At 40.3% G+C, this 25,135-nt stretch overlaps 2 protein-coding genes across 2 annotated transcripts; one reads left to right on the top strand and one right to left on the bottom strand.

Moving 5' to 3' along the window:
• Positions 1 to 90: 90 nt before the first annotated feature.
• Positions 91 to 19,798, top strand: LOC122838619. Its single transcript, XM_044129377.1, has 4 exons — positions 91 to 1,469; positions 8,629 to 9,650; positions 14,896 to 15,035; positions 19,539 to 19,798. The coding sequence occupies exons 1-2, from the start codon at positions 426 to 428 to the stop codon at positions 9,499 to 9,501; spliced, it is 1,917 nt and encodes a 638-aa protein (XP_043985312.1). The 5' UTR covers positions 91 to 425; the 3' UTR covers positions 9,502 to 9,650; positions 14,896 to 15,035; positions 19,539 to 19,798.
• Positions 14,742 to 24,233, bottom strand: mydgf (myeloid-derived growth factor). Its single transcript, XM_044129378.1, has 6 exons — positions 23,991 to 24,233; positions 22,690 to 22,740; positions 22,535 to 22,596; positions 21,310 to 21,391; positions 19,224 to 19,296; positions 14,742 to 16,980 (listed from the first exon to the last, which is right to left on the bottom strand). Exons 1-6 carry the CDS (start codon positions 24,123 to 24,125, stop codon positions 16,901 to 16,903), a joined length of 483 nt encoding a protein of 160 aa, XP_043985313.1. The 5' UTR covers positions 24,126 to 24,233; the 3' UTR covers positions 14,742 to 16,900.
• Positions 24,234 to 25,135: the final 902 nt, after the last annotated feature.

Genomic DNA, 25,135 nt, shown 5'->3' with positions numbered 1-25,135 from the left:
AGTGCAGTGAGGGAGGGGGTGAGGAAAGAGAGAGAGAGAGATGTAGAGACAGGAAGCCTCTGCTGCTACAGAGCCAGTGAGACGCAGGCAGGCAGAGGGGAAAGACGAAGAGAGAGAGGGAGAGGGGGCCTCCTGGTTTCTCTGAGACAGGCCCAGAGTGAGGGGGGAGAGGGGCTCCAGGAGCACCACAACGGAGAGCGAGACGAGTGGGTGGAGAAGCAGGATCGGAGGGGAGGGGGGGAGAAAGAGGCAGGGCGATAAAATCAGAACCAGGCTTTGGCAGGAGCAGAGGCAGGGGGTGGGACTTGAGCTGTGGAGGGAAAACGGCACAGGAGGAAACAAAGTTTTGAAAACTGAGGAAACAGAGCAGATGCTGATGGCCAAAGCAGGAAGAGATCCATGGAAGAAGGTCATCGTCTGTCAGCATGTTCTCTGACAGCCGGGCCACTGCCACCACGCCTGGGGAGCAGAGGGGCTTCAAGGCTCATGCCCCCCACTTCATCCCATGGCTGCGCAACAGCCTGAAGGCTCATCACAGCAGCAGCAGTGGCGACGGCGGCGACCTGGGGCTCAACGGGGCGTACAGGTCCAGCTCGGAGGGCCGCGGCGCCCTGACCACGTTGGAGAGGGCCAAGGGGATCGGTTTCTTCTCTAGCCGGGCCAAGAAGGGGGAGCTCCGGTGTAATGGGATAGGGATGCTGCCGGTGGTGCTGAGGGGGCATCACATCCTGCCAGGCAGCTTGGGGAAGCAGAGAGAGGACGGTCCTGCCATGTGGAGCAAGACTAAAGAGCTGGAGGTGGAGCCCAGCACCAACGCTCAACTCAGCCCAGAGGAAGGACTGGCCGACAGCTGCTCCTCGCCGCCACAGAGCCACAACGTGGGATACACAAGCAGCCCCTCAATGAGGAAATATGGGCCTCTGGTGGGGCCTCATCCCACCCCTGTGCCTGTGTTGCTGGCTGAGAAGCCCGACTACGATCTGCCTGTCGTGGTGTGCATGGAAGACAGCGAGGGGAAGATGTGGGACTACACCAGTCACACCACCTACCGCCAGAGAGACGTCCACTCCTCCAGCTGGCTGAGCTCAGGAACTCAGCAGCTGATTGAGAGGGAGCGCGGGTTCAGCTCCAGCTTCAGCTGCGTCAACAAACACGGCAGGAGTTCTCAGAGTCAGAGGGACCTGACGGCCCTCAACGGGCTCGTCTTCTCCAGCCAGACCCCTCCTGGAGCCCTGGGCTGCACCGCCACCCTGAGAGGCCCCAGAAGGCCCCAGCCGAACTCGGAGCGGATTGCGATCCTGGGTCAGAACCAGACCTGGGTACCGCATAGACCAAATAGAGAGCAGGAGCCACAGAGGAAAGGAGCCGAGTGCAGCAGAAAGGTGGTCCGAAACCAGATCAAACGGGTGGTGGACAACCTGGAGCAGGTCCTCACTTCCCTCAGGGACATCCAGCAGGAAATCAAAGAGGTACACACACACACACACACACAGTTGTTTGTTGATTTATGTATCATGTGTCTGAAACTTTGCCATGAGAGCTGCAGATTTGTCTCTTTTCTTTCCAAGGCTGAAGGGTGGGAACATAAACAAATCAGGGCCTTACTGCATCCTCTCTCATTAATTTAGACATTTTCCTCATGCAGAAAATCTTTGAGCTTTTGCAGAAAAAAAACCCCAAAACAAACCTTGAGGGCATTTAGAGATAACAAGGCAGACTACAAATGCACTTTCTCAGCAGAATTAAACAAGCAGAAAAGCATCTGCAGCGGGGATGGATGGACCCAAAACATGTTGTTGTTTCTCAGGCTCTCCTTTCTACTCCCCAGACACTCTAGAGTCTGGCACTTTGTGCTCAAGTCGGGCGTGCGCTTTCATAAAGGTGGATGAGATGGTAGTTATGGCCCATTTGCCAGATGCATTCAGAGGATGTTAAGACGATGCGGAGTGACATTAGTAAAAAACCTTGCCTCTAACATCCTCTCTTTTCCACCACTTTTCCCTCTCATGGACAGCTGCTGCTCCAGGCACAGCTGGACGGTGGCCGGCGCTCTTTTATAATCCATTTATGTCTGAATATCCGTGCCTCGTCCAGTAAAAGTGACACGCAAATCTTTCCTCTTGGCGTCCGATCTGCGAGGTCACAGCCAAATCCCAGAGGTTGTAACTTCATCATCGTGACTTTAAAGACTTCTCTCTGACAGAATTGATATTCCTGTGATGAAAGTTTATAGAGAATACAGCAAGAAATGCGAAAAAAAGTGATTTATAAGGCTGCATGTATAAACAGAGGTGGCAAATGAAAAGAGAATAAGTCACTGTGGAAGTAGTGCAGGCCATTTGTGTTTGTTGCATTAAGCAGTGAGCACTAAAAAGAAATGGAGTGAGGCAAGGACAGAGATCATTTACTGGCATGGAAAAGTAATCACACTGCTTTTACTATCTCACATCACAACCACAATCTTGAAAGACATGAATTTTATTGGAGTTTTATGTGACAAACCAACACCGACCTGTAAGCTGGAAGGAAGACAATGCGAGAGTCATCAAGGTTTTCTTTGGTGCTATTGTGAGAGCAATAAAAGTGAACTATTTACTACTTCTGTTAACAGCATGGCCGTGTCTCCATGACACAACGATCTCGGCACCCACAAACACAAATACCGCTCTTGAAAAGCATTCCCCTTTGTAATGCGCTCCCTTAGGACACCAGTCACATAAAGAAGCTTGATTTGTCTCACTACACTGCACAAATGTTTTCAAATGTTTTGATATTTACTTAAACTCTCGTTGAACAAACACGAAGTGGAGAAATGAGTAAAACTAACAATCCTGACAATATGGACAGATTTGGGGAGGTTTAAACGTCGTTAATTGTAATTTGTCGCAACAACAATAAATCACAATTCTTATAATGATAAGAAATTTATCACTACAGATGATAAACCAGTGGGAAGATCTGGGGAGGACAACTAATGACTGTGCCTTTATGGCAGAGTGGGAAGAACAAAACCATTGTTGATAGAAAGTCATTATTAGTCTCATTTAAAGTTGGATTAAGTCAGGAACTCCACTCTAGAGCCTTCCTTCAACTTTTAGACACATTTCTGCTGCAACACGTGAATCAAACATCCAAATTCGTTCATCAGCAGTCGTTTAGCTCTGCAGGGGCCTCGGGAGGAGCCATTCATTTGATTCAGGTGTGTCAGAGAAGACATGCATCATAATGTTACAGGAGGGTAGCTCTCAATCACTAGACTTGAACTTTCAGCTCTGCATGCAAAATTGTACATGTTGCAAAAAACCAACACTTACACTTCAGCCTGAACACAGTGAAACATGGTGGTGGCAGCATCATGATGTGGCGATGCCTTCCTGCTGAAGATAATGAGGATGGATAGAGTTAAATGCAAAACAATCCTGGAAGGAAACCTGTTAGAGGGTGGAGGTTCAACTTCCAGCATGGCAAACATCCTGAAGGTCTAAGCCTCAATGGGATGGTTTAAGTGGTCTAGTCAAAGTCCAATCACTACATTCAGTTAAGAATATGTGGCCGTGCTTTGATGTTCAAATGCACTCAACTGTCGATTTAAGTTTAAAATATTTGGCAAATAAAAGTTGAAATTAATTTCATTCTATGGATGAACAAACCTGGAAGAGACGTAACCCAAAAGACTTTCAGCAGAACGGCACCTGCAAAGCCTGACTCAGGGGGATTCACATTTTTAATTACAAAAAAAAAAAAATGAACCTGTAATTTTCTTCCATCTCTCTATTTTCTGGTGTCACTGTGCATAAAATTCCCAAACATACATAGCAGTGTGTGGTTGCAACACGATCAGCATCTTTGCTCAATGCAAATTAGAGGAAAATTTGCATCGATCGTCAGTCTGACGGCCATAGTCTGCTGATGTTTCAGGTGTAAAGACAAAAAAAAAAAAAAAAAAAAGAGCTGCACCATGACTCAGAACCTGAAGAGAAGAAAGAACCGCGTCAAGCTCGAAGAGCGGAGTGAAACTTTAATGACGGAGCTCAACAATAAACATCTCTCAGCGCTAACAGCGGAGCATGTGTGTAGACCCGAGGGGTCAAAGACTTTGTTTTTTTTAACAAACGTCCTCGAAAGCAGCAGATGAAAAGCAGCCCTTTTATCTCCTCCGATTTCTGACATTAACAAGCAGTACCTGCCCGGAGTCACTGCATGTGCATATACTACATGCACCACTTCAAAGCAAAATGAAAGGCTTCACTCAAAACCTGCCGCAGCTTTAACAGAAAAAAAAAACAAACCAAAAAACTGGCAAACAAATCAGGTCATCCTTTGACATCAGCAAGGATGTTGTTGAACACAGAGGACAAAACTCATCCGGCATGGGCAGAGGATTTATCTGTGCACACAGAGCAGGTGGTGAGCTGGGTCAAACATTTTCCCCAGCGTAATTTTCTCCAATCTCTCCAGCCTCTGTCATCACACAGCTGCCTGTGTATCTGTGTGTTCGTGTGTCTTTGTGTTGAGCTTTTATTAGTGCACGTCTGCAGAGCATATACTTATTCTCTGTACCCATTTTGCATTTGGACATGTGTGTCTTTTTTTTTGATACATTAAGGAGCAGGCTTTTTACTATCTGGCTAAGAAGCATTAGATGGGAGGGCTGACTAAATTTAGCCTTCACACAACTGTAATAGTACTCTCATTCTGTCTTGGCTGATTTTAACGTCTTTGCGATGTGAAAAATAAAGACGAGACGAAGGCCTCCAGAAGTATTCATCGTAACTTTTATTATTTATTTAACCTTAAAGAAGCTTCAGGGCTGTAATTATTTCTATGTTATCAAACATTGACTCAGTCTGGAAGAAATCTCCCGGTGATTTCTCTGAAAATGGTCCGGAGATTGATCCGGAGTTTGATCTCTGACTAGGTGAGTTTTGACTTGAGGCGTTTTCTTTTTTCAAAATACATGATGTGCTGCTATCTGTAGGAAGGGAGGGTTTAATTAATTTGACGAAGCTAAACTTAAATGGTGTAAATTGCACGCATTTCCAGTTTTCCAACTGACTGAAACAAAGGAACATTGAAGGTTTTTACTGTCTGGGGCCGTGTAGAAAACAAAACAAAACAAAATGACCTGTTATCTTTTACACGGCTGATTTATCCACAGCAGCACTTTGTTGACAAAAAGAAGGTTTAGATCTTAAATAACCTTAAGTGCCTCAATGTTGTGGTGTACTTCAGGGGTTCATTCTTGGTCTCGTAAATTTCTATTTTCCCCGTTTAGGTTTAATTTTGTCAATAATTTGACATTCCATTTCCCCGCTATGCTGATGACAATTAAATGTCTGGTTAAGTAAAGAAAAAATGGAAAGTGAGGTTTGACTCAAGGCTGGTACCACGCTATGTGGAATTTATATATTCTTGCATTTTTTCTGTGTATTAAATCATTCATTCACAGTTAAATGAAATGCATATTAGGGTAATTAGCCACTAAATTTCTCTTAAGTCTGCAGGGATGGAAATTATGTGCTTTTTTTTAACCAATTACCTTGAAGCTGTCTTAGAAGTCTGGAAGCTGCTTGAAACTTTAGCAAAAAGATGGTGTGAAAAAGTTAACTTTTCTCAAAATCTTTTCTTAGGACTTCTAAAATGTAACTAGGTCTTCATTTTGTCCCCTCAGGCTGTTGCAACAGTCATCCCAGTGAAATAGGCAATAATCAACTGTTCTTAGCATCTTTTGCTAACGTGCACAAGTGAAACCATCTGTGTTTGTTTTAAAATCTTAACCCAGACTGGCATCTCAGCACCTAAGCGGTCCTTTAACTCTGCACACTTAAACCGGATCACTGAGATCTGCTGAACAAATGCTGCTTGTTGTTTCCTCTTTCGGTCCGTTGTGGGATGGACTTTCTCTGCCCTCCAGGATCAGCTTTTGTTCATTGACTATATGTTAATTTCGCCTGTGGGATCGTAAAGTCATCGTCTTATTGACTGGTCCTCATTGTGTCTTTCTTCTAGAATCATTAAATTAACAAGAAAAGAACAAAAAATAAATAAATAAATGGTCCAAACTGAAGCAAGACAGAGTCAGATTTAAATGCAGATTGTTGCATTATTAATAAAAGCCTGTCAGTTTGGTAATGAAAGTTGAAGGTTAAATTGTTGAAGCCTCGGAGCTCAGACGTCCTGATTTGAAATCTTTTTAAAAGCTTTTTATCTAGGGGAACAAAATGGATCTTCAGATGTAAAAGCAGTGAGGTGTATTAAACATTAATCACACTGAACAAAGGTGGACTTTCAGTCAGGGCATGTGAACATCTGCCTCACTGCTTCCTGTAATTAAGGGACCCCCCCCAAGCAGCAGGTTTATTTATTATTTCTCTACTACTTCTCCTCTATACAGTAGTTCTTCATAACTTCCTAAATGTTAGTTCTCCTGAATCACAGTACCTTGGCAACTCCTCCACCTTATATTAAAGTCTCAGAAATATATAGACCTATTTGATATGAGGAAGGGCAAAAAAAAATCTCCATTTTCTGTCCACATGAGTCAGCTGCTCACCCACTACTCCTCTAAGTGGCTTTTGCAAAAAAATAAAAAATATATCAAAGCACCAATATGGGGTTGTGATTAATCTGTGACTAAACCTTATGCATCCACCACCTCCTCAACACAATTCAAACCCGAGATTAACTGTAAGTCATGGCCCATCAGTACAATGCAGAGCTGAATGATGAAAGTATTTCTTCTTTTTCTGAAAAGGTTAAAAATGTTTATGTCCAGATTGGAATTTTATGATCCAAGTTATCTTGTATCTACTCCTGAAAACAACTCTGAAAATGGTCTTATTTGCGTAACTTTGAACTGTGGCGTGATGCATACAGCAATGTTGATCTATGAACCTGTCGGACGAGCCAGAACAATTAACAGTGATCCCCTCTGTTTTAGTAAAAACAGCTGGTAAGTTCCTGAGGTCAGTCGCTGCACACAGTCAGAAGCCTGTTCCTGGTCCTCTGCAGTCTGGCTAAAAAGCAGAGCTGATGATGTACAGCCGGGAACCTGCCAGGTATATGTTTGCCTCAGACTTGCTAAGCCACCCTTCATCTTTAGTTTATGAAGCCGCAATAAAATATTTAGGGTTTTTTTCTGTTGCAATTTTTGGCTCTAACATATGCAAAGGTTCCTGATGAGAGATCAACTAGCATCTGAAAAGAGTTCCCAAACCCCAAAAATGAGAAGTTTGATATTCCAACTGATGCTACTTGAAATATGAAGAAAAAGTGTCAGTGCAGCATGTAAAATCAATATAATAATATAAGATAACATTATATCGTGCAAAAGTGTGAATACTCTTTGAATGTTTTTATGTCACGACTGCAAACCTCCATCCATTTTTATGATCATTGTCACAACAAATCACAATTAAAAACCCAAAACTGGCAGCATTGTCAGAATTATTTTTTTTATTACTTTCTCCTCTGCTTGTTCCATAAGATAAATATCCAAAAATTGGAAACAGGATTAAATGCTGTTACTGTGTGCACTTTAGTGATAAGAATCATTCTTTATGTGACTGGTGTCCTCGAGGAGCGCATTTGAAATGGGAATGTTTTTCAAGAGTAGTTTTCGTGTTTATGGGGCTGTAACAAATGTGCCATGCAATCACAGTTACACACTTAGCTAAAAATAGAAGTAATGAATAGTTTTTTATTGTCACTTTTTTTTCATTACCATGATCACACCACAAGATAAGATAACCTAATACAACTTTAAGTCTAATGGTCCACCCCTGGCCTTTATTTGTATTCAGCAGACAGACACAATGTCCAAAACATGATTGTCCATCTGAACTTTCAGGCCAGGTAATGAATTCCCTGTTGACAACTAGCTGGAAAGAAGTCCTGCTTAGTGTTTGTCTAAAGTTATGTATTGAACACAGAAAGCATGTAGAAGAAGGTTTTTCATTCAGACGGGAACTAAATTTGACTTTTTAGAAAGCAAACTGTGTTCTGTTGAAACATAGTAGTGGCTACATTATACTATAAAGTGCTTTTCTTCTGGACTCGGCTGTACTGAACACAAAACATGACCACATTTTGTTGACTATTATGTCCAGGACAATTTTAGTACCGTTTCCTTTCACTCTGCAGTTATACACCACTTTATACACTTTATGGTGTTCAGTTCCATAAGATAAGATCCACTGAGGTTTGTGCTTGCAGTTTGACAAAATCTGAAAATATCCCACCTACAACTACAAAAGTCTTTCTGCTTTAAGTTAATTGTTTTTATTCTTTGTAACAGTTAAGGCAAAAATAAACCAATAGCAGTAAGCGGTGTGATTTGATGTGATGACCCGAACTTAAGTAGGAATCCAAAAGCAATTTCTTCGAATACAAAAGGGACGATCTGCAGCTACACACATTTAAAGATGTGCATGATTTCATAATTTAATTTACTTATTTGTTAACAGAAACCAGCTATAAATGCTATCTGATTTTTCAAAACATATCGACTTTGGGAACTTTACAGTACAGCAACAAAATCTGCTTGCAACAGATTCTAATTATTCCCTCTGGGAGAGTGTCGTGGATAATTTGTGTTTTTATTTATAAATCACTCTGTGTGTTTTCTAGGTCGTGCAGCAGATTGACTATCTAACCTCCTCCATTGATCTGGATGATGAGGAGCAGCAGAGGCCTGGAGGAGAAGCTCAGCCTCCCAGCGACAGCAGCTACAGTTCGGGCTCCAGCTCCAGTGAAGTGACAGTTCGCAGCGCCCAGCAGAGGGCTCCGGGAGCTGAAAACCAGCCAGGAACTGCAGACTCCTACAGAACCCCCAGCAGAGAGGATCACAGCAGAAGTCAGCCTTCGCAGAACGGGCAGCTGCGCTCCATTACCGCGGGCTTTCTGTCAGAAAGGAGCGTTCAATTAACTTGCGGGCGATTCCCTAGAAAAACTTTGTCTCGGGTGAACACAAGCAGCCTCCCTCCATCCAGAAACCCGACCACCCAGGATCACGTTTCGTCTCCTAAAAGAAGCCTCCCTGCTCGGCCTCCCACTCCCGGGTTGTCTCCACTAACGGTGAACCTCCATCACCCTGGATCACAGCCTTCCTCCCCTCTGTCTCCAAAGTCTTATCCGCCCCCCGCTCTCAGCCCTTCTGTCATCATTGAGACCAAAGTCGGGTCACTACAGACCCCACAAAGCGATCTCCCATCTGCTGGTCCATTTCCACCGTTTCTATCTCACCCTCAGTCTGCCAGCTGCCCACCCACCAACTTTGAAACCAAAAGTTTGCCCCTCCTGCACGACAAAGAGCGGCGAGCGGCCTCAGCGGGACCCTCGAACACCTGCGCAGCCAAACCACCCACAGGACAGGGCCGCAGGGCCCGCAAGCCCCCACCGTACCCGCACCACAGACTGTCTGAGCCCACAAAGAAAGTGAAAGAGCCCCGCAAAGCTCCTCCATACCCTGAGAAAAGAAGGCTGCTCTCAACCACCGTGTGAGACAATGCAGCAGGAGGGGGGCGGCCGATCGAACAGAGGCACAAACACAGCACCAGCCACATGTCTGCAGGAGTGGGGAGTGATTTAAGGCCGCTTACGGCTCGCCGAGATCAAGTTTCCAGGGCAACGGGATGCAGACGCAACTCAGGGTGAGTAAGTCCAAAACAACTGCGTCACTACAGAAACAAAATCTTATCAAGTATTTTTGGTCTAGTTTCTAGTGTAAATATCTTAGGATACTTGGAACTAGCTTAGAAGTAACTTTTCAGCAAGAAATGGGAGCTTGTTTAAAGTCAATGATACCTTAATATTGATGAAAAAGGACTAGTTATAAGTGAAATAATCAGCCACTTGAACAAAACTTTTTCCCATATTATAAAATATGACATAGGACACTAATTAGTATAATTAAGTAACTATTGACTTAAAACAAGCTCCTATTTCCAGCCAGGAGATTTGATTACATGAAGCAAAAAGGGCGGAACTTGACTGCAAAAACACAAAGTCTTATCAAGTATTTTTGGTCTAGATTTTAGTGTAAATATCCTAGAATTCTTGAAATAACACAAAACTAACTTAGAAGTAACAATAGTACATTACAAAATGGGACACTAACTAGTACTTCAGAAGCTTTACTTCTTCCAAGGAAGTAGGATGAAGCTCCTACTTCCTGCCAAGAGATTTCATAACATGAAGTAAAAAGGGCAGAACTAGACTGCAAAAACACAAAATGTTGCAAAGTATTTTTGGTCTAGTTTCTGAAATAAATTAAAACTAACTTAGAAAGAACTTTTCAGCAAGAAATGGGAGATTGTTTTATGTCAATAATATATATTTTTAATATTGATGAAAATGCTAAAGGTGAAATAATTTGACAGGGGGAACAAGACATTTTCCCCATAAATTAAAATTTGGGAAACCAGCCACTTTTAAAAAAATCAATATTAAAGTATTTATTGACTCAAAACAAGCTCGTGTTTCTTGCTGAAAAGTTACTTATAAGTTAGTTTTGTCTCATTTCAAGTGTTCTGAGATACTTGCTCTTGAAACTAGATCCGAAATACTTGGTAAGAGTTTGTGTTTTTGCAGTGCTGGTTCAACCCTTTTCCCTCTCTGCTCTCAAATCTCCTGGGTGCATGCACGGGTCCGTAATGACATCTGGCCGGCTTACCGCTCAGGTAACAAGAGCCTTTGTGCAGATGTTCAATTTGCACCCCGGCTTTGCGAACTCCCACGGACTGCACAGCTAAAGGGCAGAGGGGAAGGCATTATTAGCCAGAAATCCGAAGGCAACAGCAATTACCTCAGGATGGCGAGACAAAGATAGAGGTGATTACTTTATTGCACCTCACCCCAATGCATCCCAGCATAGTCACTCATACATATCAGCATCGCCTGCAGTCGGTAATTGCTGTCAGGAGTCGTGACGCTATGATGAGAAGTCGGCGGCGGCTCAAGCTGCTTTGGCTCGGCGGTGTGAGAACGCACACAGGAGAGGCAAGGTCAGGGATCTGTGGTGCATCTAGAGGCAAGAAAGGCTCTCATAAAAGGAGAAGCTTGGCAAGGCCACAGAGGAAACATTGAGGCCAGCATTGGGGTGCATGTCAAGGGAGACAGGGGGCAGCTGGCCATACGTTGTACCCTTCACCCGGCCCCACGGTGTTACAAAAATCCCATCTCCTTTGCTGCCTCTGGCTCGACCCACCTGGCCTCCGTCTCCATCTGTTCCCCTCTAAATGTCAAGGGGATGCAACAGGAAAGAAATAAGGAGCTGGTGTGTTGGAGAGGAATGCCAGCCAGATTGATTACATAAATACAACACAGGAAATCAATAGCTGTTTCATTTAGGACATAAATGCTGCTTTATTGGATGCTTTTCTCTTTGTGCCGACCTTTTTGAACAGAATAAAGCTGCTGCTAGTTTGCAATTTACTCCATTGTGAACAAATTCAATGAAACGATCAAAATCAGCGGTTAAGCTCATTATATTTACGCTGCCTGACTGCGACACACATTCTCATATCAGTATCAGTTCTTCTAACGCCAGAGACATTTCACTAGTCATGGGCATTATCGGGTTTAAACAGAGTTTCTGGAATGAGTGAGCGATGCTTTTATGTGAAACTATTTTCAGATAGGGATTAGCTGTCGGATTTTCCAGAACCAGGATGTGAGACCGACTCGAGTAAATTAGACTTCTCAGATTTCTATGTAAATCCTTTAAAATTCTGCATGCACCCTGAATGCAAAATCTTTCTTTTTACAAGTCTTGATTAAACACAGAACAAATCATCACAAGAATCTCTGAAGGAAAAAGAAGGAGCGTTTTTTTTTCTTTGCATCTCACAAACACGCATACTGAAGGAGACATTGCCTTACATCAGATGGTACCAGGATCACTGATTCGCAATGAGGCCAACAGGACTGAATTACTGCTGCACTGTAAAAGAATTACCAAAAAAAACTGTCCACTGTTACCACATGCTTGTTGAGCCATATGAAATTGGACGGATTTATTTTGAACTGAATATCAGTGAATTATTTTACACTTGGACTTATTTAGAATGGATGTAACTCACTTTGAATTTAACTGAATTCAATTAGAAGGTGTGTCCAGACTTTTGGTCTGTGCTGTATATAGTGAGTTGGCGCTGTGTAAATAAACTGATTCGAGTGACTTAAATGGATTTAAGTAATTCTAAGAAATTATATAAAGTGGATGAAGTGACTAATCTGCAACCTGGACAAAAACCCGTAAAATTAAATCAGTTAAATGAATTTTTATTGAATAAAATTTGTCAGTTAAAATCTGCAACATTGTAGTCTAATATTTGCTAAATTAATGACATACGTGACTAGCTACAGTGTCTTGTAAAAGATTTTCTTCTTTTTGAAGAATTTTGTCATTTTAAAACCAAAGATCTCCATGTATTATGATAAACTTTGGTCTGGACTTTTACTAGGCCATCCAGACAAATAAATATGCTTTGATCTAAACCATTTGCTCCTAGCTCCGAGTCTGTTAAACGCTGAAAGTGATGTTTTTCTCTCATTTATTTTTTTTTTACTTTCACAAACAGAATAAATGCATAACAGATCACATCAAAGACCTCTGGCTGTGCATGTAATTCACTCCAAAGATCCAAATACTGTTATAAATGTTAAACAGGGCTGATTAAAGTTCCCCGAAAATCCCTAAAACTAAATACAACACAGTATTTTGGAAAGTATTCAAACCGTTTTTCAGATTTTGTCAGCTTATAGCCACAAACTTTAGTTTATAAATGATCACATTCTAGGTAAGAATTGTGTGGGAGGAAAAAAATATGTGGTTTCCAAAATACAAATTTGCAAAGTCTTCATCAATATTCAATCTTTCCAGCTGCAAATCTTTGGGGATGTGAATCTACCAGTTTTACACATCAGGTCACAGGCATTTTGCTCATTCTTCTCTGCTAAACACCTCTAACTCAGTCAAAGTTGGTGAATAGAAACAATAAACACCCGTTTTCAAACTTTCAGATTTCAGTTGAATTAGGTGTGGAATTTCACAAGGCGTTTAGGAACCAACACCGATCCGTCTCAAGTTCCATTCATCTTCCCAGCTTCCATGTCCCTGCTGAAAGTGATGCTCCCAACATTGTGTTTCATCAGTACAGTGTTCATCTGACACCAAGTCACAGTGGGGAGGCTTTCTGCAGAGTGAAGTGCATTGTTGGTTTTCCTTTCACATATTATATTTTGCATTCAGGCTAAAATGTTCAATGTTGGCTTCGTCTGACCTCAGCATCTTCCTCCACATGTCTGCTCTGTCCTTTGCGATACTTGGGTCAAACATAAACCAGGATTTCTTTTAGGTCCCTCTCTTCAGATGAGACATTTAAGCTCTTCATGAGGTTTCTTAAAACCTGAGACCTTCACAGCTGGGGAACTTGCAAAGTTGGAGAAATTGTAAAGGCAATCGGATCCACTCAATCTACATTCAAACGCATGCCATTTACATCACTTGAGATTTATGTGGTTGTGTTGGTCCCAATATAACAAATGCACAAATGTAGCACAAAGCGGTATGAATACCTTTGCATGGGAATATATAAAGTCTGCGTTCACATAGCCCATTCTTTTAGCCAGGATCTAACTAGAACAATAACAACATCCATCTTTTATTTATAACTTGTACTTCCATCAAGCTGCGCAGGAGCTCTGTGTAATACACCTCTGCTCCACAACATCCTGCATGTTCCTCCTGATGGTTTTTCCTGTGATGTAAGGAACTTTTTCTGCTGGTGTCAGACAGTACGCCGAGGTGCTGATATGTGCTCAGGATCTGGATGACAGAATCGAGGCAGCTCTGGGCCCTGCAGACGGAGAGAGCTGATGGGCAAACAAAGAGCTGTTGAGAAGCAGAGATTTACAACTCAAAGGAACAAACAGCTCAACAGAAACGGGCCAGAAGTTGGCCGCCAAACCGCAGCAGAAATCACAGGCTCTGCTTTGCTGCAAAGGTGCGGGTTGGTTCTGCACAGGATGTCAGGAAATCATTAACACCTCGCTGTTCCTGGGAGTTTTCATCAGGTGAAAAGCAGCGATTTCCAGGCTTAAAAACACTCCTGAATGGAGAGTTTTCAGCTCCGACGTGCGACTCTTGCATTAAGCAAGCAGACGCCGGTTTGCAGACGATCTAGATTTTCTCTGGATTTAACATAATAGATAAATCCCTCCTGACTTTCTATCTCGGTAAGCCCACAAAGATCAGCAGTCCATACATTCCCATATGTGCGTCTGGATTTAATAGATCCTCCCAGCAAAGCCTCTTCCTCCCCCCAGAAATTACGTGGAAACAATAGAGGCTCTCTATCTCTTAGAAACATTTATTTGAGCACAATATATGTTAATTGACTACGCTTACGGAATACATTTTAAGGCTAATTTTTCATTACTCTAGCAGAAAGGGTCTCATAAGTCTCATTTGGAGGCTCCGACACTGGCTGCTTCCCTAAACTGGTCCAAATTAGGAATGCATTAGTGGCGCTTCTAAAAATTACGGTTATTGGGCAGATAAGATGGGAGGTAAAAATGCAAGCCTCGCCGAGGCCCGGCCCTGACAGCGCTCAGAAAATTTAACGCCTCGACAGGCAATCAAATTCCTCCTCTCTTTTCATGTTTACCCTTCTGACAAGGCTACGGCAGCTTCAATCAGACCGCGACTGATGTAACCCGACAAAAACACAAGAGTTATCTCCACCGAGGTGACAACGTGCCTTTATTCAAACACCCATCAAGTTTCATCATGATTCACAGCAATCAACAGGTAGAAAAGGAAAGGACGCATGTACAAAGTTAATAATGCAAGTTGTGTTTTTGTTGTTTTGTTTTTTTGTTTTTTTTTCTCAGAGCCAGGTCGAGGTCCAGGTGTGATCTGTTCCTGTTCTGACCCCCCCTGAGAGAGAAAGAGAGCCTGGATGGTGACAAAGGGACCCGGCGTTTCCTCCACTCCGGGGGATCGCCTCGACAACAGATGAAAGACACCGAAGGTACGCCGCCTATCCCAGCTAATCCAAGAGCAGAGTCAAATCAGAGAAATCCTCCAATCTGAATTCAAGCCTTGGACACTTGTGCTGTTTGAGGCTTTGGATCAATGCCAGTAAGATAAAGAGAACAGAGAAAGGGGAGAGCAGAGAAGAAGAAGAAGAAGAAGAAGGGGAGAGAAAGAGAGAGAGAGAGGGAGATGAGGGGCATGTGATAATGAAGCACTTCAGAAACCTGCACAATATTCTCACTGATCCCCACATGTGGCACAGAGAGATGAAAGCCAGAGGTTCGAGAGGGAGCGAGTGCTGGCATTTTTATTCCTCATCTAGAAACCTCCAAATGTCTGAGCATGATTTACATTTTATTACTTTTGAGTTAAACATCTGCACTAATGTTCCAGACTTCAATTTCTAGATTTTTCTCCCCACAACTGCTCTTATAGCATTTAACTACAAAACTTTGATCTGGTTGGGGATTATTACAACCAGAAAACTTAAAGCAACTCTGAGATTTCTTTTCTGTTCAGCTCAGTGGGTAAAGGGCTGTTTCAACACTTCTGGCATTTGAATAAAGTGATATTGGATATCTATAGTCCTACATTAAATATACTCTATATCTTCCAGATCTTATTCTTGTAAAGTCACACCATCTGTTGTAAAAATAAATGGGTTTGTTTGGCAAAATTTAAGAACTAGCAGTTTTAAGAGTTCGTACTGTTAGAGGCTAATAAAGTAGTGGAATGGTGACCCTTTTTGGATTTTTAAATGAATTTATTTCCAGTCAGAGAGTTGAACAACAAAGAAATATGTGATAAAGGAACTTATCTCAATATTTATGTAACAAAAAAAAAAAGCTTTTATTTTTGAGACATTTGAATTTTTAGCACTTAGTCAGTGGAATAGGGAGTACATACAATATTTTTCTATATTCCTCCAGACCTTTCAGGACTCTATATCTTACTAGGCATGGGCTGGCTGAAGGTTTAAAAAGTCCTGGTTTCAAAACTACAAGAATGTGCTGTTATACTTCTTAAAAAACATATTATAACCGATTCCATCAATATGTCCTACTAGTCAGAGCAGTGAGGACAAATTATTTTCTGTTTAAGCAATTAGGTCATGTGAATAGCATTAATACTAATCTCATCATACAGTGAGTTTCATATATAGACTCAAACAAGTCAATAGTTTGCATTACCTAAAAAAAAAAATCTATTTCATTTTGATTCTCTTTTGTGACATATTTTTTGAAGTGGTATAGTTTCATCAGAGAGAAATAGCAGGAAACAAACAACTGGCTGATGTTTGGAGGAATCAGACGTGATGCTTTGAGTTATCTGCAGCAGATGTAGATAAACGGAGACACTGAAGTGCTTCTTTCATCAGCAGTGCGGCTCGCAGCGAGACAGAGCAATTTCAATTGGATGTGTGCTGCTTCACAATAGCAGGGATTACTCACTCTCCTCTCAGGACTACACAACATGCATAAATCTCCTGCTAATCTAAAAATTTATCTAAACTGGACACACCCCATCCCAACACCAATCTATGCATTCCCACACCCACTGGATCAAACCAGAATCGCTTTACATTACAAACTAAGAAACAACTACAGAAGCATGTAATCTTATGGCCGATTTTGATCCTGAAAAGTCTGGATAATCAGTTGGTTCCTTCATCTTTCGTAGAACAAATCCAAAAATGAGTGAAAATGGCTGGATATGTTCCCCATGTCCCCTCAAACCAAGATTAGCTTCATCCTGCTTCAGTTTTCGGTCGTTTCTCAGGAATCCACTGATACCAACAAGCAGAAGCACAGTTCACCGAGATGCTGTGATTGGTCACGGCAGAGCGAGACTTCTGTCCAATCAGAGCTCGTCGTGTCTCGTCCGTCCAATGACGGTCAGTTTGGAAAGCTGAGCGCTGAACTTTCCATCTCTTTGGGTCACTGGAATTAGGAAAGGAGAGTGGATTACTGCTGGAGACTGTCACTTAACATTAGATTAACATTAGATTGATGTAGGTATATATATATATATATATATATATATATAATATATATATATATATATATATATATATATATATATATATATATATAATATCTACTTTAGCTGTGACTCCCACACTCAGCTAAATATCACACGTCAAAGCTATGATGAGGTTCAGAAGAGAAATGCTTTTGTAGAGAAAAATATGGGACACAATTTTAAAAATGAGACCAAGATTATGTCTGTGATAATGTACAAACTTGGTTTTTATCTTCTTATCCGTCTTATGTTTTTGTTTTTTTTATTTTGCTTTATTTTTGCTGTTTGATATTTAGAGGTGGTTTTTATCTAACAACTCGATTTTTTTTGTTTGTTTGTCTTTGTTTTGCAAGAAATCGTAAATATTTTTTGAAGACCTGACTTTTATTGGTATCTGCTTTTTAATCTCCCACGATGCATCTGTCATCTTGCAAACATATTTATGACAAAAAATATAAATACCAATACCAAAAATATCAATATTTTGAGTTATGGATGTTTAACTGAGCTTTTATAAATATATATATATGTATATTTAAAAGAACAACTTAATTATTCTTCATACAATTAATAGTAGAAAGTATTTGTTGCCATAGAAACAACTACAGAAGCAGTTAATTTAGTGATGCTTGTATGAGCAGACATTTTTGGATACTGCAACAAAATCGATTTGATGGGAATATTATTATTTCTTCTGACCTTTTCATACATAAAAAAGTGTAAAGATTTTCCAGTGTCTATTATTTTGTTTCTATGAATACAGGTGATTTCAGTGAGACATAAAGTCTTAATTTGAAGGCAGAGAGTATCGTCATAAACAGAATGACGCAAAGGAAATATTCTGTTAAGTACTTTTGTCTTAGTAATATCAATGGTCACATAACCCAACACAATGAGGTTAATAACACCATTGTAGCAATAATTTCAACACATTTTAACAATATTTATAATCATAACTGTAAAGCTCAGTAATACTGATTAATGTGATAGATTTTCAAACACAAATTGTGATTAGATTGTGGCTGTTTGATCAGATGTTTTGGAATAACAAAACATCTGTTCAAAGTTGTCTTGTAACAGGTCTCGGCTGTGTTATTTGTCTGTGCTCAGTATGTTAAGATTAGAACAACTTGTATAAATTAAGGTTCATTTTTGCTTTCCATAATTTATTTGTGTATTTTTTGTTTTGTTCTGTTGCAAAATCTTTTCTCACGGTAAAAAGATGGCCTCTATTAATATGGAATATACTCTAAAATGAACCAGTTAACTAAATTATTTGCACCTAGCTTTCAGGAAAAAAAAATAAATAAAAAAAATCCTAACAAAAGAGCATTATAATTATAGCTGCCACTAGATGGAGAATGAAAACTCAAGAGTGCAGAAATAAATGAGTCACACAGACAATTAAGGGCCAACAACTGAGGCAAAATGTTTGGTTTTGGACAAATTATTCAGCGTAAGAACAGAGATGCATGCAGTGCCGATGAAAACCAGAAAATAAAAACATAAATATTTTAAAGCTGAAAGAAAACAAGGAATGGCTTGTATAGGTTTAAATTAAGTCAATACTTTCAGCGTATCCTTACATGTAGTTACTATTTTTTCCAACAGGTGTCTCTGTTTGGGTTACCGAAACTTGAACATGCCTTCATGTGTTGCAGCAGGAGCTTTAGGGCTGTAGTAATTAAAACGCCCCTTACATACTGTACTACACGCCGATCAGCAATCTATGCCTGGAATTCGTCGCTCCCGCTGTTTCTCAGTGATGGGATTATCCTAAAGTCTGTCATCGGCGCTGAGTTCGGAGCCTGTAAGCCTCTGTACTTTAGCGTCAAATCTGCTGAAAATGACAGCTGAAGTAAATTGCCAGTCGGGGTGACTAGTCAAATCCTGCTAATCACAAGCTGGAACTGAAGCCCCAGTTGGGGATTTCTGCAGGAGCCCAAGAACAACAAATAATGCTACGGGGACCACTGTGAAAACCCACTCGCAGCTGGAGCGCACGCTTCGCAGGGGAATCTGAAGGGAGCTTGCAACGTGATAATGGGAGGGCTGGGTGTGTGAGTGTGTGTGTGTGTGTGTGTGTGGAGGCAGAGAAAGAGACTGATGTGACAGGCAGAGGGAGTTGATTGAACACTTGGAGACACAATCAATTCCTCACCTGTTGATTCTCCTACGGTAAATTCGTCTGGCTTCAGAGGTACGTCACGCTGGCCTGTCACGGCTGTTTCTGACTGGAGACGCATCCGCAACGACGAGGAGGAAACGGTGGAAAACAAAAACAAGAGATTAAAATAAATAAAAAACAGGCGGCACAAAGAACAATGTCATTTGCACAGGAAGGAAGAAAAAGAAAAGAAAAAAAACAGGAAAGAATTGCGATTCAGCATCAAGGTCGAAGAGAAGCGTTTGTGTGTGCAATGTTTTTTCAGTCTCCTCACTGAAGTTATTTTCTCTGTTTGTCTTTTGGGCACAGGGCACACAGCCAGAGCAGGAGGAGGAAACATGTTCTCTCTCTCTCTTTCTAATGACGCGAGTGTCAGGAATGCCCTTGCTGGGGGAAAGGAGGCGTGTCAAGGTGTGCCTCGCATCGCCTCGCAGACCACGACCGCAACAGATACAGCAGACCGCTGCGTAGTGACCGTCCAGACATTAACCTTCCACTGACAACATTACGTGCAGAGATACAACTCCAAGTCGGACTCCAGAAACTAATAAAAAAATCTGTCTTTCTGACTTGCGTTAAGTTGTAAAAAGTTGGGATGGTGCTGAGGCCATTGTTAGAGGATGAAAGCTGTAAACATGCAGAGGAGTGGAGCTCATAATGGGTTTAATGGATGAGAGGAAGAAAGACATTTAGAAAACTAATTAAAATCAGGTGACAAGATTAGACTGTTGGCAGAGATTCTGGTAGTCAGATAAAAACATGAGATTAATCCAAAAATCCCCCCGTTAAAAAAATTAAAAATACTACTAATAACTTAATAGTGTGAAAATGCTATGTTAGCATTTAAACCTCCACTCTGACTAAAAAATATTTACCAAATGCAGCTGAAGAACCGATATTAATTTCCCTTCTTTTTTTTTTTTGGCTACTTTAAGAAGTTTCTTAGAGGAGACTTTTGAGGACTTCCAAGCAGATAAGGCTCAACCCTTTCCTGAACTTTTCCAGATTTTTGGAAAGTTTACAACAGTGTTCATCATCTAAACCAGAACCAGGCTAAGAACCACAGGTGCAGTGGAAAATCCTCATCTTAGAAGCTTCAGAGGGCAGTGAAATTGTTTTTTATAAGAATTTATCTGCACATTCTCAGTCGGTGCTTAGTCCAGAGATAAGGTTATAATGTGGAAATTTTAAAAAGAACAGATTCCATTAAATGCTGAATAAATTAATAATAAAGCACTTTAAAAACAATCCCAGTTCTTTCAACTAGATAACAAATAAATAACCTTAGACATTTATCCAGAGCTGGAACATGAAAAAAGGATTTTCCGTACAGATTGAGATGAGGTGGATGAATATTAAGACTGCCTTTGTGACTCAGATATACAATAAGTCCCTTCACTAATGCTATTCGTTAGAAGATTTCATGCTGATCTAGGAAAGTCATGGCTTTGTTGACAAATTCTGCCATTAAATGTCTATTTTGTCACAGAAAACGAGATCAAAGCATCAATGGTGACATCTGCTTTCCCCTCCCTCATCTGATACCAAACGTGTTGCTTAGAAGAAGAAATATGAAGCTGCAGAACATGAAAGTAGCCTTGAGTTTGACATGCGTGTTGCTGGCTGAAATGTTCATTATTTGCCGGCTGCGCAAAAAAGACGTTCAGCAGGAATTCGCCTTGATTTTCTGACATTTGTGCAGATACTGAGTAATGAAAAGCTTTTATCTCTCTACTGACAGCGTGCATGAGGCAGAATGGAAACATCAAGCAGCAATTCTTTAATGCTGTTCGTTAGTTTGCCTCGGCTTGAGAGGGTTTGTGGCAGCAGGTTGTCAAGAAATAAGATTTTTTTTATCTCTAAATCCTACAAAACCAAGCAGGATGGAGGTTTCATGCCCCAATTTCATGTGGCTTAATGCCACTATTGATTCTTGATCAACTTATCGTTTGGCTCTCATCAGTATTCAGCTGGTGAGGTGGCCATCGCTGCTTGGGATCAAGATCAGCTGACAATATCGGTTCATGTAAACAAAGCCACAAAAGCAAAAAAGAAATTAACAGCCTGGTTTCATACTTACAAAAGCGTTGGCATACTCAATTTTGGCTCCTTTCAGCTCAGCTTTGAACTGGGTGAAAAACAGGTATGATTTTCCCTGAGGCCTGAAAAAAAAAAATTAAAAACAGAAATATTTAAACGATAATGATCCCAACACACAGTCTCTTCAGTATTCACTGCTCCCTGACAGATCCCTTTCTTTCTTTTTTTTTTTTGTTACGTTCCACCACACTCTAATGTTTCAGATCAAACATCATTTTATATCAACGGTAACAGAAATAGTCAAACAGCCGTTAACCAATTTAACAGAGTTACTCTTATTTGACTGTGGAGGAGCTTTGGCCCTCTGTTCTCCACAGAAATGTTTTATTCTGACCACAACGATCATTTACAGCATCCCAATGCCGGTGAAGTCCATACTTTGACTAGGCCACTCCAGTACCTTCATTTTGTTTTGAGCCGTTCATATGAGTCTTGCTTCATCACACCAGGTGACATTTGTCATACTGTACAATTTCAAGGATTTTTCATAGCAATATATTTGTAAGGTTAGACGAGAAGCATGTCAATCAGAAATGTCCAAAGATTTCAAGATTTTCCTTGGAAAAACACTTTACATCTGTAATGTCAAACTGAATGTCGGCCACTGATGCAGCAAAGCGTCATGTGACGGTGTGTTTCTGACACTCTGGATCCCTTTTACAAGACACCTAAAGGAATCCAATCCTTTTTAGGTTTAGGGGTCAATAACAGTTTTACATAGGGTAATACCAACCTGACCCTGCATGAAGGTAAATCCAACCTGGGTTTTGTTCTCTTGACAAATCATTAATAAGAATCGTTTAAAGCTTTTCTATATTTCCAGGTTATCTTTGTGTGATATTAGAACTTCTCTCATCATCTTACACATTTAAATCTACCAGAAAGACATTTTAGTTGATTTTTTTTTTCCTGTCATAAATGAATAAAAAAATAAATCAATCAGGTGAATCAGGAGCCGCAGATGGGACACGTTTGCGACGATGAGGACGGGGTCGGCCAAGTGAAGAGGAGGAACCACCAGAGACAGTTTGGTACAGTGAGTGGGCAGGTATTACTCATGTTGAGAGGAGGACACACATCTGTTCACACAGTCACATTATGGGAATGAGCCTTCCTCACCGGGACGGACCTAAAGCATTCATTTCGGGGGAAGACATGTTTTGAATGCAAATCGATGAAGTGTCTGCAAGTTGTGCCCGTCTCACCTCCACACGGAGCAAGAAAACAGCTGCTCGTCTTCGCTCAGGCCCACACTCATCAGCCATTGCTGTTTTAAAGCAGAACAATATTTCACTGTCAGGCCAGCTGGGATTAATATTCAATAAAACTTTAGGGTCCGAGTGATTGAGACAACACATACCTCATTAGTTCCTCCTTGTGAAGCATAGGTGAAGATGCACTCATACTCGCTCTGAAACAAGACGGTAAGAGGTTTAGTGCCAGCTGGTACAAAGTCTGAACAACTTAATTTAATAAAACATGTATTTATTTTTATTTAACAACGAATGAATGAGATTTGTTAACTGAACATGAGAACATAAAAAAGGTCATTCAAACCAGATTAATATTAAATAAAAGTGGTGTTCAAAAAACAGTCAGAGTCTCAGATATTATTTTCTGTCACTCAAACAGCTTTGGTGTTTTTAATAGATAACCTAAATAAATGGGAAGCATTTGTAACTTTATCACAGGGCGTTGGTAACAATGTCCAAGTTCATTGTTACACGAAGAAACACCAGGGGCTCGTTCTATGAGTTTAAAAATTAGTTTTCTCCTTCCAAATTATTTATAAGTCCTCCAAGGCTGAAAAGTCTGAATACATTTCTTAAAATACTTTTTGAAAGCCCGAAGAGCTTTTCTGATCAAGATCACTTTAGGATTACATGGAAACCTGAAAAGGAATGAGGAAAGGAAGAGTCTTTTAAATGACCGGTTCTTGAAACGAAAATATTTGCAATAAAAATCACCCCATCAAACGTTTTGTAATGTAATGTTTGACTGGAAATTCATTGGAAAAGCACTCAAAGTATTAAATAATCTTATTCGTGTCAATTGTGCTGTAACTGCCATGATGAGGCTTTTTCCAAACATGAGGAAATAGCTTCAAATAATCAACATGAACAACCATTTTACTTGCAAAATTATAAACAGAAATGTAAATGTTTTATTAAGTATTCCATGTAACACTCTTCGATGTTTGTACATCAAACATTCAACAATTGTAGGCTTATTCTCATGAAAACCAGTTCAGCGCTATTAAAAAAAATAAATAAAAAATCTCATCCAATCAATGAAGCCCTTGTGGCAGATGAGCATAGACGTGTCAGCGTTTCACAGGCTGTGTCGTCATCACTCAGCGACTGCAACTGACCGATGGAATGTAGTTTTTCTGCTTTTATTGTTAAAAATGCCAAACTAGACATATTCAGCATGTATATCTTAAAGATAAAAAATGGGTTATATTATGTTTTTTATTTTGTACAGTTTTAAATCGATAACAGTGTCAGTGAAGTGCACAGACCTACATAATGAATATGACTTCCTGTAAAGCTGAAGAATAAAGGAACGCTCACGTTAAAAATAATGGCAGGTTTTTCTTTTCATGGCAACTCAATTTAAATGAGCAGTCGATGGCTTCAGAAAACAAGAAAAGCAACTTACGATTCTCTCAGAGAAAGTATGCACAACTCCTCCCGGCTTGACGTTGAACTCCACTACCTTTGTCTGCTCAGCCGAGACACACAGGGGCATTGAAATCCCCAGAAGCAGAAGAAACATTTTACAGAAGAGCTGCATTTTCTAGCCCGGTCTTCCTTGATGTATGGTGTTACACTCCGATCAGTCAATGCGAATAAGAAGATGTCCCGTCGACTGTTAATGACGTCAGAGCCGTCGTCACGCTGCGAATCACTGCCAGCAACAGCAAACACCTGAAGGGAAACACAAAAAAATATATTTAAAAACAATATAAAAAGCACTTAATTAAAATTTTACTTCACATGTTTTGGAAGTCCGTGCCATGAGAAATGGACACACTCACTGTGGCCTGTTTTTCACCACACGGTGACGCTCTTTTTCAATTTATACAGTGTCCATCCAATAGTCAGTCACCTGTGACTAAAATTTGAAATATACGTGTATTATATTTTAGAATACTTATTATGTTGTCTCTATTTATTGGCAACGGGTTATTGTTTTTTTTTTTTTTTGTATTTAGGTAATGTTAAGGTATCTCATTAATTAATATTAAATTTATTTTCATTTAAAAAATATTTACAGAAATAAGTTTACTTTTTTCTTCAATATTTTTGCAAGGATTTTTGTGGTTTGCTTTTCTTTTTGTTGTTGCCTTTTCAATTTCTGATATTTATTTTAAATATATGTACATTTTAATTTCTCTAAACATCACAAAGAATTTATATGATTTAGTTTACAATTATTTTCAAATTATACAATAGAACAGAGTAGAATAGAAAAGCAGCAAAGTGACAGGAAAAATAGAAGCATGCATAGAGGTATAAATATAAAAAGAAAAAAATAATGTACAGAAATGGCACATTTACAGGATAAAACATACAGTAGAGGTAACAGAAACTCTCCAAATAGTATTTTATTTTATTGATATAATATACATCTATTTCCATCTAATTTTTATATTAATCTGTCTCTGAGTTTATTTTTTTCCCTTCTGTTTCTGCAACAATTTCTTTCAAGGGTATACTCAGTTATACCTCACAAATTGGTGCCAGACAAGCGCTTAAATCCGAAAACATGCAACATGTCACAAATCCTGTAACTGATGTGAT

The sequence above is a fragment of the Gambusia affinis genome, linkage group LG10 (genome assembly GCF_019740435.1).
Source record: "Gambusia affinis linkage group LG10, SWU_Gaff_1.0, whole genome shotgun sequence".
Lineage (NCBI taxonomy): Eukaryota > Metazoa > Chordata > Actinopteri > Cyprinodontiformes > Poeciliidae > Gambusia > Gambusia affinis.
Note: the sequence above shows the minus strand (reverse complement) of the source record. Positions and strands in the feature narration are given on the sequence as shown.

Bases quoted from the DNA above. Each gene is read 5' to 3' on its own strand.
- LOC122838619 (XM_044129377.1), top strand. From the start codon at position 426: ATGTTCTCTGACAGCCGGGCCACTGCCACCACGCCTGGGGAGCAGAGG. The intron at 1,470-8,628 runs GTACACACACAC...TGTGTTTTCTAG, and splicing joins TCCAGCAGGAAATCAAAGAG to GTCGTGCAGCAGATTGACTA.
- mydgf (XM_044129378.1), bottom strand. From the start codon at position 24,125: ATGCAGCTCTTCTGTAAAATGTTTCTTCTGCTTCTGGGGATTTCAATG. The intron at 22,741-23,990 runs GTAAGTTGCTTT...GTCTTGTTTCAG, and splicing joins ATACTTTCTCTGAGAGAATC to AGCGAGTATGAGTGCATCTT. The intron at 22,597-22,689 runs GTATGTGTTGTC...GCTTTAAAACAG, and splicing joins CACAAGGAGGAACTAATGAG to CAATGGCTGATGAGTGTGGG.